This window comes from Podarcis liolepis (assembly GCF_965112155.1).
Source record: "Podarcis liolepis genome assembly, chromosome: 3".
Taxonomy (NCBI): Eukaryota; Metazoa; Chordata; class Lepidosauria; order Squamata; family Lacertidae; genus Podarcis; species Podarcis liolepis.
The window spans coordinates 93940529-93953746 of record NC_139557.1 but is presented as its reverse complement, the minus strand read 5'-3'; the positions used below and the strand labels follow the sequence as shown (position 1 = coordinate 93953746).

The following is a 13218-nucleotide window of genomic DNA, read 5'->3' as shown; positions in this document are numbered from 1 at the left end:
TCTTAACGACATGCTAAAGGTAGAATGCTCTCTCGGGGCACCTACAGAGTTCCATCTCTCTCTCTTTCCTCACCGCTCCTCAAAATCAATCTCTTCTTTGAAGCTTTTGGCTTAACTCCACAGTCCAAGCTGAAAGAAAGCCTAAGAACTTTTAACAACAGTTGCCTCTTCCTGTCGTTGTTTTTGCTTGCCACTCTGGTGAACTTTAGATGCTAACTGCCTTGGTGCGAAAACCAATCACTTTTGCTTATGTTACTTGATACAGTTCTATGCACCAAACGGCAGTGTGGAGCAATAGATTTAGTGTTAGACTAGAAGCTGGGAGACCAGAGTTCAAATCCTCCCTCAGTGGGCAACCTTGGGCCAGCCATATTTCTCAGTCTGACCCATCTCACAGGGCTGGTGCAAGGATAAAGGTGGTCACAGTTGAGAGAAAAGGCAGAAGATACAAGATAAAGCTTTATGCAATATACGCTTTGCCAGGATTCTAATTATTACATGTATACAGGAGACAGAACATATATTGGGGGGGGGGGGAGGCAGTTACCTTTTCCCATCAGCATTCCAGCCACCAGTACTTTTTCACAAGCGAGACATTCATCTTCCTGCCAGTTTCTTTTTGCCAAATAAAGGCTGAAATGCAAGGCTGGCCACCAGTCCTTACGAGATGCCCACTTGTTTTTGAGCCAGTGAAGCTGTTTGTCAGAGCTGGGAGTGGGGAGAGGGAGGGGGAGAGAAGGAGAGAGAAAAGGGTGTATCTCAGTTACATCCATGCTGAATGCTGATAGATTTCTGTACTACTACTACTAATAATAATAATAATAATAATTAAAATTCTTTATATCCCGCCCTCCCCAGCCGAAGCCGGGCTCAGGGCGGCTAACAACAGTAAAAATAACACAGTTTACATAAAATCATAATCAATTAATTGAAATACATTCTAAAATCAATTCATTCTAAAATCAATTCAGAGTCAAATTAATGGCAACCATTGGGCTAGAGTTCTATGAGGGTTACAGAAGGAGGGGGTCAGACTGTGCCAGAACACAACTAAGCTAGGCTAGGAGGTGTGTACTACTTATGCTTGGCTCTACCAAGCTGTGTGCACAGGCAATCTCATTGTGGTCCAAACTTCCCTTTTTCGTTTGGAGTTTTAGGCTAGAAGTAGCCAAGGTAGTACTCTCCAGATGTTGTGGACGGCTGCTCCCATCATCTCCGACTACTATAGTCTGCCATGTTGGCTACCCCTATTTCAGGGACATGGAAGATTACTTATGGTTATTTAACTCAGTGATTTAAAAGGGTGCTTTACTAATATTCAAATGCCATCTCTTGTTTTTGGCTGTGCCCTTGCAGCGAAAACATGTTCAATTTCCAGTTAATGTCCTAAATTCAAGAAGAAAGACATGCAACCTGCTCTGGACATTTTTGATATAAATTGGTGCCGCATGGAGGAAAAAAGACAAAAAAAGACAGATAGGCTACTTTTTTGTAGGCTAGTATCTTTCATGAATTAATTCAAATAAATTAAAATTAAAATTAGACTGGACAAATGGCCATCCTCAAGTTAAAATTGAAAGCGGTTAATACACACCAGGACCAACTATTTCCACTGATATTATAAGAACCTGTGTGCGGGCTGGTACACCTCCTTCGTACTTGTTCATACAAAGAGAAAATGAGTCAGACTGAACCCTGGCCAAAGGCCTGACAGAACAGTTCTGTCTTGCAGGCCCTGCGAAAAGATGTCAAATCTCACAGAACCCTAGTTTCTTGTGAGAGAGTGTTCCACCAGGCTGGGGCCACGACCAAAAAGGCCCTGGGGCTCAGGATCTTCAGGGTTGTGTTATTTGTAGACGATAAGGTCCCCCGTGAGGCATACCAGGAGAGGTGGTCCTGTAGGTACGAGGGTCCTAGGCCGTATAGGGATTTAAAGGTTAAAACCAGCACCTGAAACCTGATCCTGTATTCCACCAGGAGCCAGTACAGCTGGTATAGCACTGGATGAATGTGATCCCGTGGCGAAGCCCCGTAAGGAGTCTCGCCGCGGCATTCTGCACCCGCTGTAGTTTCTGGGTCAGTTTCAAGGGCAGCCCCACGTAGAGTTACAATAATCACGCCTGGAGGTGACCGTCACGTGGATCACAGTGGAGAGGTCAGGGTGAGAGAGATAAGGGACCAACTGCTTAGCTCAGCAGAGATGAAAAAATGCCGCCTTTGTTGTAGCTGTAACCTGCGCCTCCATAGAAAGGGAGACGTCAAAGATTACACCCAAACACTTGACGGAAGGTGCTGGCACCAGTTGCACCACCGCAAGGGATGGGAGTTGGCCCCCCAACCCCATATCGTCTCGACCGAGCCAAAGCACCTCTGTCTTTGAAGGATTTAACTTTAACCGGCTCCCACATAGCCATCCAGCCACGGCTTCCAGACATCTGAACAGTGTGTCTGGGGCCGAGTCACGGTGGCCTTCCATCAACAGATAAAGCTGGGTGTCATCACTGATGACAGCCCAAACCATCTCGGTCCCATGACCAGAGAGAAAACTGGACTGGACTGGATCCAAAGCTGATGTTTCATCCAGAAATCCGCCAAGCTGAATGAACTAAAAGGTATTATGAAATGAAAACAGCTTAAAAAAATAACCAATTATTCCATTAGAAAACTGGTGCAATTTTGAATACAGGTAAAAGTGTCTAAAACCTTCCCCTGACATATTTTCAAATATGTTGAGAAGTTTTTGAATGAGGGGGCAGTCAAATATCCTCAGTGCACCATCTGCTGAGGTGCAGTCAATCAAGAGATACATCCCATGGGGCAGCTGATTTCACCATTCACCCACTTCTGCAATATTTCTACAATCTCCTTCGCCAAGCAGCTCCAGGCTTTGACATTCTCCTTCCACCCAGCAGAGTCCAAGGCTGCAAAAATAACTTCCAGCCGTAGCTTCTGGTTTTTCCTTTTTTCTGAAATTAAGAGCAAATCATATTAAGGGAGGAGGGCAGGGATACAATTCTGTGTATCTTCAAGCACAATAATTAAAACACCTTACTTGATTTTTTCAGCATGGCGTAATATTCCAGCATCAGTTCATGAGAAGGGACAAGTTCGTGCAAGATCTAAAAAGAAACAGACAAGACACTAAACATCCATCTTGAGACAAAGTTATGCACTTCCCTATCCCACCAGTTTCAACGGACAAATTATGACCGGAGGCTTGTGCCAAAGTTCACTATAGCAGGGGAGTGGATTGGTCCAATAATTTCACTTTATAGCCTAAGTATACTAGGGACAAAGAATTTCTTCTGCAATTCTGCAACATCAAGTCTGAGGGGGCGTGAAAATTGAATTTACAGTGTGCTTACAGGAAAACAAATCTCCATGTATGTGTGTATAATAAATAATAATAATATTAACATTGTTCATAGGCTTTCCAGACACAGTGTACCTCAACCTCATGTCATAATGAGCCACAGTTAATGGATTACAGTGGTACCTCGGGTTAAGTACTTTGTTCGTTCCGGAGGTCCGTACTTAACCTGAAACTGTTCTTAAACTGAAGCACCACTTTAGCTAATGGGGCCTCTTGCTGCCGCCGTGCCTCTGGAGCCCGATTTCTGTTCTTATCCTGAAGCAAAGTTCTTAACCTGAAGCACTATTTCTGGCTTAGTGGAGTGTGTAAACTGAAGCGTATGTAACCTGAAGCATATGTAACCCGAGGTACCACTGTACTGTGACATTTTAAAATTTAATTACTTTTATATCTCACTTTCCCTCCAAGAGCTCAAGGTGGCTGGCATACATGGTTTTCCACCTCTCCAATTTCTCCTCACAACAATCCCTGTGAGGAGGGCTGGACTGAGAGACAGTGACTGGCTAAAGGTCACTCAGGGAGCTTCATGGCTGAGCAGGAAATTGAACTCTGGTCTCTCAGCTCCTAGTCTGACAGTCTAACTGCTACACAATTAAATGGTGATCATTAAATAAGGCCTGAATATAATACCTGGAGTGCAGACATCTGAGTTTTCCTCGATTCACCCCTTCTCTTTAGGAACTGATATAGGAAGACATGTGCATTAGGGTTTGGAGGAAATTTGGAATTATATGCATATTCGCTCAACACTTCTCTTGCTTCTTCATACTCCTCATAATATTCCAGCATCTGAGGAAACACACAAATGTACAGCTGATTATTTAAGGTTGGGGACCACATTTTCACCTTGACCCAAAAGAGTGTTTAGCAACAAGGGGAAAAAATTGGATCAAGTGAACACAATATAGTGAACACAATCAGGTGACTGAAATGCTTTTTTTAAACAAAATTTGTATACCACTTGATCGTAAAAAAAAAAAAACCTCTAAGCAGTTTACCAAAAAAAAAACAAAACACCATTTAAATTATTGACAAAACACGGTAAAAATGAGGTATTTAAAAATATTCAAAAGATTAAAATCAACAGCAAGTGGCTAAAAAGAAATAAAGCATGTTTAACTTCAACGTGTCTGGATAGTCTTACCTAAGCAAAAATGTTTTAAGCTGACACTAGAAAGATTACAATGAAGGTGCCTGCCTGATGTCAATACACAAGGAGTTCCAAAGTTCCACACGAAACTATTGATTTCTTACAAGTGTGGAATGAGTATTTTGTGGAACTGTAACAGTACCAGTTCCACAGACTGAAGAGGCTAAGTGTGTATACAGTCGTAACTTGGAATTCGAATGGCTTAGTTGTCGAATGTTTTGGCTCCCAAATGATCAAAAACCGGAAGTTATTGTTCCAGTTTTAGAACGTTCTTTTGGAAGCTGAACGTCCAACAGGACTTCTGAGGCTTCCGATTGGCTGCAGGGGCTTCCTGCAGCCAATTGGAAGCCACACCTTGGAAGTCGAATGTTTTGGAAGTCGAACGGATTCCGGAACGGATTCCGTTCAACTTCCAAGGTACATCTGTTATAGGGATAGGGTGATCCTGCAAGTAAACTGGTCCCAAGCTGTTAAGGGCTTCATATACTAATTGTAACCTCTTGAACTTGGCCTGGCAGCCGGGTGCAGACCTCAGTGGTGTTATATGCAGGCAAGGTCTCACTCCTATCAGCAACTGTGCTGCAGCGTTCTGCACTAACTGCAGCTTCTGGGTCAAGCACAAGGGAAGCCCCACATAGAATACACTGCAATAATCCAATTTAATGGATCAGAAATAAGAGCTTTAGAATAAAAAGCAAAGTTTGGGTGGGAACTTATGGCTGGATAATATATATACATTGGTTTGGTGCACACAGAAAGAGGAGAGGGAGGGAGGGAGGGAGGGAGGGAGGGAGGGGGGGGGAGAGAGAGTCATTTGGATAAAATTGCCAAACCATAGTTTGGCCATTGGGTTCAAAACTTGGGGCTGACAGGCTTTCCTCTCCTACAATTACCTTGCTTCCTGATCCAAGCAAACTCCAGTTAGCCATTACATTTAAACTGGCAATCTATCTAGTATTTTTTAAAAGCCACATAAGCCAATGAACATCATCATATGTTATGACTGAGAATTCCCAAGACTCCCCAATGCTTTCTAGACACTTTTTCAGAGTCTTATTTTACTAATTGCTATGAAAGACGTTTTTCGAGTATTCCCCGAGCTACAAAATCTTGAACAGCCAGCAATTACTTAGATCAAGATTTAGAGGGGGGGGGAGTAAGCTGATTGTAAAGCATGCTCTTACATCCACATAACACGTCACAAAAGGATCCCAAACTCCAGGAATTTTAATGATCTCCTTGAGGCTGACTTTAGCCTGCCGGTATAAGATGCGCATTTCCTGCTGAATAGAAGACACTGCGTAGCTGTCCTCATCTGCGAAAGACAAGGCATAATATAACCTCTTATATTAAGCACAGTGATCTGCAATTCAGGTAAATCATGACACTAATCTCACTTTCTAAGCACCCTAAAAATAAAAAGCTTTCTGAAAGAGAAGAACCGAAGAAATTCACAACATATCTTTCTGGTCCCAAAAGAGTCAAACAGAGGACTATTAAGCAGGGAACCTCTTTCAAGCAGAGGCCACGTTGACAGGTGAGCAACCCCACTCACCTGTTAAGGCAACAAATGATGATTAAGCTTTATGTTTACCACAAGCCAGTGAATCTGATTAAACTTAATGGCAAAGCAGACTGAAACGAAAGCATCAGTCAGTCTGCTTTACCGAGAAGGCCACTCAGTTTGAGTTCCTTCGGTACAGATGCAATGATGATAAGAGCAAAAAACTCTCAACAACCTATTCAAAAAAACTAACCTTCACCTGATGAGGAAGGCAGACTTAACAACACAATCCTAAGCATGTTCGTTCATAAGTTCCGTCGAGTTCACTGAACTTAAAGGTAAAGGTAAAGGGAACCCTGACCATTAGGTCCAGTCGTGACCGACTCTGGGGTTGCACACTCATCTCGCTCTATAGGCCGAGGGAGCCGGCGTTTGTCCGCAGACAGCTTCTGGGTCATGTGGCCAGCATGATTAAGCCGCTTCTGGCGAACCAGAGCAGCACATGGAAACGCCATTTACCTTCCTGCAGGAGCGGTACCTATTTACCTACTTGCACATGACGTGCTTTCGAACTGCTAGGTTGGCAGGAGCTGGGACTGAGCAACGGGAGCTCACCCCATGGCGGAGATTCGAACCACCGACCTTCTGATCAGCAAGTCCTAGGCTCTGTGGTTTAACCCACAGCGCCACCCGTGTCACTGGACTTACTCCCTAACAATTGCTTAATGCTGAAATCCTAAACACACATGACTTCTGATTTAACTGTGACCTCAGGACAGTTTAGTAGTCCAAATACCACTGACTGCTGCACTGTATAGTGTTATTTTGTGTGTTGTTCTTAATTATTGTTTCATACTGACTATTCCTCTATTCATTCATCCTTGCCGTGCGTGGGATACAAAACAGACAATAAAAACATTATTAGGACTTAGGTGCATATTCAAAGTCCAGCATTAGAGTCTCATTCTATGCTTCCAATTTCAAGAGCTGAGCATATGGCCATCTATTTCCTGCACAGATTTCTCCTAAGGCGCATACTCACCAAGCCCCAACATGTCCCTCTTCTTTTTCAACCACTTAGAATAGTCCAGCAGCCCCCTGTAACCTTGAATGAGTTTCAGTTCTTTGTTCTGAATGACTGTTTGTTCTCCGTACTTCCAGCTTTCTGCCAGGACCAGGTTCTGATAAGCCTCGTCCTCAAACCCGTTGCACAGCAGGTGGAAGGCGTGCTCTAAAGAAACCTACAAGAATTTCAACCTAGCTTACAATCCGCAGCAGCAGCAGCGGCTCTGAATAAAATGCTACAATGAAAACCCAATGGGCTCAGATACCTCCTACATCTGGAGGTTTCCCCAATACTTTCAGTGAAAAATTTGGCAGCTTTGCAAGAGCAACAGGGATATGCTGTTTGAATGATGCTGGACTTGGAAATAAATGGGGGACCACTGTCAAACTGGTGATGCAATTAACATCAGCACACGCCATTCAAATCTTGGCAAATGCACTAACACTCACTGGATCCCAGTCAAGGTTCAGACTGGCTCGGTAGCAACCCAGTGGAATAAGGACTAAAGCTTCCACACACCGAGAAAGAAAGAAAAAGAACTAGACTTCTGAATGTAAACCAAAACTGAATTTCTCTGTTTACTGATAGACAAAGCTTAAAATATTTTTTAAAAAATATATATGCAAATGATATGAAATAGAATTATAAATGAGTGGAAAATTGAATATAAAGAAATTAACACAAAATCAGGTAAATTTTTTAGGGACTCCCAGTTTGAACTGTACAAGTATACAAATGGTACACTTTTTTGCATGTACATGGGGCCAATTTACTGCAGATCAAGGTGCAGAACTGCATATATATATATATATATACACACACACACACACACACACACACACACACACACACACACAAAATAATATCCAGTTCAAAGGGTTGCATCCAGTGCTGCAGTGCCATGTGCGCTAGAGACTTCCTTGTGTGCAATGGCACATCCCTCTCCTGCCATCTGCTGTGCCCCCTGCTCTGTGCTTCATATGGTTGGAGGACCAGATTTAGACAAAGTGTGGGAGGAGGAGAGGAAGCGGAAATCACACATTCCAAGAGCATCAGCTACAACCCAAAGCTGCATGAACTACATCAGCATTCATTGCTGTATATTATTTATTATTATTATTAGATTTATATACTGCCCTTCAGCAAAAGGTTTCAGGGCGGTTCACAGAGTAAAATGCAGGATAAAAACAAGTAAATAACCAAAAGAGAACAGCAAAACAATAACTCTATTCTGTAATTAAGGATATGTTTTACCAAAGAAACTTCTACTAGGAGTAATGGACATTGCTACAAATCCCCGCAACAAGAAATAGAAAGGGTGGGGAACCTCTGGCTCATCGGCCTAATCCTGCAGAGGTCCTAATTATGTTTGTGAGACCACCTTCCTCAAACCATGCCCACCCACCACACCCCTAAAGTCACATGAGATATCAGGCAAGAGGAAGGCAAAAGCACGGCCTACACACTGAATTACATTCAAAACAAACCACTTGTTTGAGTTGCCACCCAAAATCGCTATGGTGAGCTAAAAAGTTCCCCATCCCTGCTATATGTGGAAGAATGAGCAGCACTCTTAATAATAGCAATAATAATGTTAATAATGTTTTCTATGAAAAATAAGTATTATGATCTTAAGGATCCTTTGGAACTCTTCTCACCTTTAAATATCCTTTTACTCCTAAATTTTTCATCTGATCTGCAAAGTGGTTGGTCTCTTGAATATTGCTCCGTGGATGCCGCTGCAAGATCTCAGTTCCTATTCTCCAGATCTCCTAGCACAGAGAACACACATTCAGAACACAGAAGCAAACGACAGCTACAAAAAGTGAACATAAGCATAGCTTTGAAGTATACGGTCACTTACAACAGGCACAAAGAGCACTTCTAATTGCATAATGCAAAAATTTGCAGCCATCGTGACACAGAATTAAATGCACAACAAAACACCCTAAATTGGGGATAAGCAACCTGTGGCCCTTGGTCTAATTTCATGTGGCCCTCAACATTGTTTCAAAAGCATTCTGCAAGCAATCAGGTTATATCTCTGGCAAGCGCAATCTATCCCTATCCCAGCAGCCCACTGGCTGGAGAGGCAAAGAAGGACAGGAGGAGTATAGCTCAGTCCGATAAACTCAGTTGGTAGAGCATGAGACTCTTTACCTCATGGTTCTGGGTTCAAGCCCCATGTTGGGCGAAAGATTCCTGCATTGCAGAGGGCTGAACCCCAATTCTCAATAACTTTTGATAACCATTGACTGTGGTATCCTTCTGGAGTGACCTACTTGGCTGGTCGTTCCCAGAGGCAGTATTCTTTGGCCCCATAGAGCCTTCAATGAGGGGTTCCTGAGGGTTCAATGTTACCCCTTATGCTGTTTAACATCTACATGAAACTACTGAGTGGGGTCATCCAGTGTTCTGGAGCACGTGGTCAGCAATATGCTGATGACAAAGAGCTCTACTTCTCCTTTACATCTGCAGGTGAGGCAATGAAAGTTCAGGACCGCTGTCTTGCCCCACTAATGGATTAGATGAGAGCCAATAGGCTGAAAACTCAATCAACATTTCTCTTCAATCAGGTGTTTGGCTGATGGCTTTTAAAATGTGTTTGTGGGAGGGGCTTTTTCAGCTTGTTTTTGTTTGTTTTTTTTATTATCATTTTGTATTTTTCTGTTGGGAACTGCCCTGGGATCTTCGGAAGAAGGGCGGTATACAAAACAAACAAACAAACAAACAAACAAACAAACAATAGATGACCCTCGTGGTCTGTTCCAACTCTACAATTCTATAATTGCAATTTAATGTTGTGAACCGCCCTCAGATCTACGAATATAGGGCAATATATAAATTTAATAATTATAATTATAATAATTCTATAAGATGGCAGAAAGGAGAAACCACTTTAGGTTTTGCCCTTTCCACCACTGGCATGTACTTCAACAACAGGCTATCCCCAAGAGAATAGAGCCATCAATAGAAGAAAGGCAGCCTACCCTTGGTCCAAAAATTGTTCTACCCTGTTCCTAAACATATTACATGATGGAAGCATAGGACACGGGAATCACAGAGATCCTTTTCCATCTTTCCTGCTCAGAATCAGGGGATTAGCTCGTCTACTTACTTCGGGAGCAGCCCGCAGTTTGTCTTTACTGTAATGCTCCAACATTTCTATGTAGCTTATGATTAATTCTGCAGCCCTCTGCAACTGGCCTTGCAAAAGGGAATCCTGGATGCAGTTTAAACAACCTTCTTTTGCCTTCTGAAATTCCGAGCGCATTCCAACCCTAGACGCTACAACACAAGAATAATTTTGGTAACAGACATGAGAATAGTTTTGATGCATTTCTAATGGGGTTATAGACTTAAATTGCAATTTAGAGGAAAACACAAAAGCCCATACATTCTTGGTTCCTCTGGCAAGGAAATACAGGAATCAATCCTGCATTTCATCTTTGGAGCATAAAATCCAATACCATACTACTAAACTGTCTAACTTCCTTCATAGCTTCATGCAAAAATACTTCATGCAAAAAAAAAAAATGTGCTGCTGGCACCTAGTGTAGGCTGGTGAGGGCATAAATGAGGAAAAGGTTTTCCACCATTTTTGCTTCTTGCTTCCAGTGTTGACAGGCCTATCATACCATGCAAAGCAATAAGGAATCTTACCAACCAGCAATCAAGAACTTACTTGTGTAGTGAAAATATCTCGGGAGCAAAGGTAAATAAATTCCTGGGATGGGAGCTGTCGTTGTTGTGGCTGCATGCACATCCTGTGTTTCTCCTTCCAAATTTACCTGCCCTCTTTTTCGTCTCAGTTCTTCAACAAAAGTATCCATTTCTGTGAAAGGAAGATGGGGAAATATTTATGCTTGCAGGTCAGGCAAATCAAAATAAGAAATGGAGCAGGGGGAAAGAGACACTTTCAATGTCTTTAAAAACAGCCGTACAAGGAAGCATAAGTTTAGTTTTTTATTACTATTTACCATTAAGTATTGCCCCTTTACAGACATGAAATGGAAGCAGGGTACAAAATAGAGCACCTTGCTGAAATTTCAATCAACACTGCCGTAGCTACTGTGATGTGAAGGTTAAAGTGTGCATCTTAGAAGAAGGGGGAGGGAGAGAGACAGACAGACAGACAGACAAAGCAGGCCACTGAAGGGTTGGAAAAGCCTTCAGCATTGCTCCCCACACCATTTTTATTCCTTGCCTTGTGCAGAATCAGAATTGGAAAGGATGACGTATCACCCACCAGGGTGCCAACTTGAATAAGATATTGTGGGTGCCCTTGTAAGCTCCGTCCCACATAATCAATCACATGGCACAGTGCACACACACCATGTGAATGGGAATGCCCATAAACTTGGGGGGGGGCAGCCCTCTCAAATGTTTTATTGTGGAGCCAAAGCCCCCATAGCCCCTAGGAGTTGGCTCCTACGTCACCCATTTTTCAGAAGTGGGGCATGACAACAACTCACATAGTCATGGTCCTCTCAGTGTTTCAAATTGGTTTTAACCTTGGAGTTGTGCTTTATTCTTGCATTCATGTTGCTTTTCATTTTATGTTTTCGGCTGTATTAAAGTTACTTTCATACTTATTTATTGTAAGCAGCTGAGAGAACATTCCAGCATGGGCCAGAATGCAAGCGTCACAAATAAATATTACACTGCACTGTAGAAGAGCAGAGGACTCATTTTTAATTAATTTGTTAACCCCACATATGAATTAAGTTATTAGGCTGTAATCCTACACACACTTACATGGGAGTGAGTTCCATTGAACTCAATGGGACTTACTTCGGAATACACATACACAGGCTCACACCATGAATAGGCAATGTAGTCAGCCAACTCCTAGTGAGGGCACTTAACCTAGTCCCTGCAGTGTTCTGTCGCCCCACAGTCCCTGCAGAGGAGGCACCAGCACCCTATTCAACAGCATCCCCTGGAGCAGCGATTCTCAACCTGTGGGTCCCTAGATGTTGTTGGACTACAACTCCCATCATCCCTGAGCTCTGGCCCTGCTAGCTAGGAGTGATGGGAGTTGTAGTTCAACAACATCTGGGGACCCACAGGTTGAGAAAGGTTGCCTGGAGTTTAGTCCCTGAAATGGATTGCAACTTTTGTGTCATTTCTTTCTAATGGGCCAATGCAGTGATCTCTTGAGTTTTCTACACTCCATGAAACCACTAGATGGCATCATAGAATCATAGAATCATAGAGTCGGAAGAGACCACAAGGGCCATCGAGTCCAACCCCCTGCCAAGCAGGAAAACTTACGTTTCCCTAACACTTCCCATCCTGGTCTGCAAAAGTAACAGTGGCATAAACTTATAACAATTAGACAAAAAGCCCAAATTATAGGTTGACACTAAACGCTTCCCCCTCTTTTTTTCTTCCTTTCCCTTCCTATTCATCAGAAGTGAGAAATCCAATATTTTAGTGCACCTGTGGCAAAATATAATCAGCAGGCTTCCAGACTGGCACTACTTTCAGGTGGGATACAATCATATACTGGCAAATTCAGGGTGGACAGTTAAAACTGCTTTGGAACTCTTGCTCAACAAACCCATTTCCCCCTGAAGTTTGGGCTTTCTGCAATGAGGAAAGTGACAAGAAAATGCACTGGGAAATACAGGTAACGCTTGTTTTGACATGATGCCCCCTACCATCCCTTTCTAACAAATCAGGATGAATGTTCAACAAACAAGTGGCCTTTCCAAATAAATATATATTTTTTAATGAATAAGAAAAAAACAAGCGGCCTGGAAGTGTTCAGAGTTACTAAGGCTACGAACTGCTTTCTATTACTTTTTGTTCCAGGACGAAAGTGCTGCTTCCTAATCACAGCTACACTCAAATTCCCAGTTCCTCCGCTGCTTACTATGGTCAGCCCTCATCCGCAGAACTCCAAAAGGACATCAAGCGCAATCTAGTCCAACCTGCGTGTCTCCTCAAAAGGAGCCAGGAAACTCTAAACTGCAACTGCATCTGATTCCGTAGCCCACGAAAGCTTATGCCCTAATGAACATATTGAGCGTCACAGGTGCCTTCGCTGTTTTTACTGCAACAAGAGGCTGCCAGAATTCTCTTCCTTAACTTCAGAAAAGTGAGGTGCCAATCTAAGC

The 13218-nt window shown here is 42.8% G+C and overlaps 1 protein-coding gene across 8 annotated transcripts in view; it reads right to left on the bottom strand.

Moving 5' to 3' along the window:
- Positions 1-13218, bottom strand: part of TAF1A (TATA-box binding protein associated factor, RNA polymerase I subunit A) — a 39678-nt gene that overhangs the window by 1274 nt on the left and 25186 nt on the right. For 3 of the 8 annotated variants that reach the window (XM_083496123.1, XM_083496122.1, XM_083496121.1), the window contains exons 2-10: positions 10779-10928; positions 10212-10381; positions 8752-8865; positions 7070-7268; positions 5708-5838; positions 4004-4162; positions 3053-3119; positions 2843-2966; positions 548-708 (exon numbers count right to left, since the gene is read on the bottom strand). In XM_083496123.1, coding sequence (XP_083352249.1) covers positions 548-708; positions 2843-2966; positions 3053-3119; positions 4004-4162; positions 5708-5838; positions 7070-7268; positions 8752-8865; positions 10212-10381; positions 10779-10926 — 1273 coding nt within the window. In that variant the 5' untranslated portion in view covers positions 10927-10928. Of the gene's footprint in view, positions 1-547; positions 709-2842; positions 2967-3052; positions 3120-4003; positions 4163-5707; positions 5839-7069; positions 7269-8751; positions 8866-10211; positions 10382-10778; positions 10929-12974; positions 13206-13218 lie in introns of those variants that run through there. The other 5 variants (XM_083496125.1, XM_083496124.1, XM_083496119.1 and 2 more) reach the window with 4 other exon arrangements.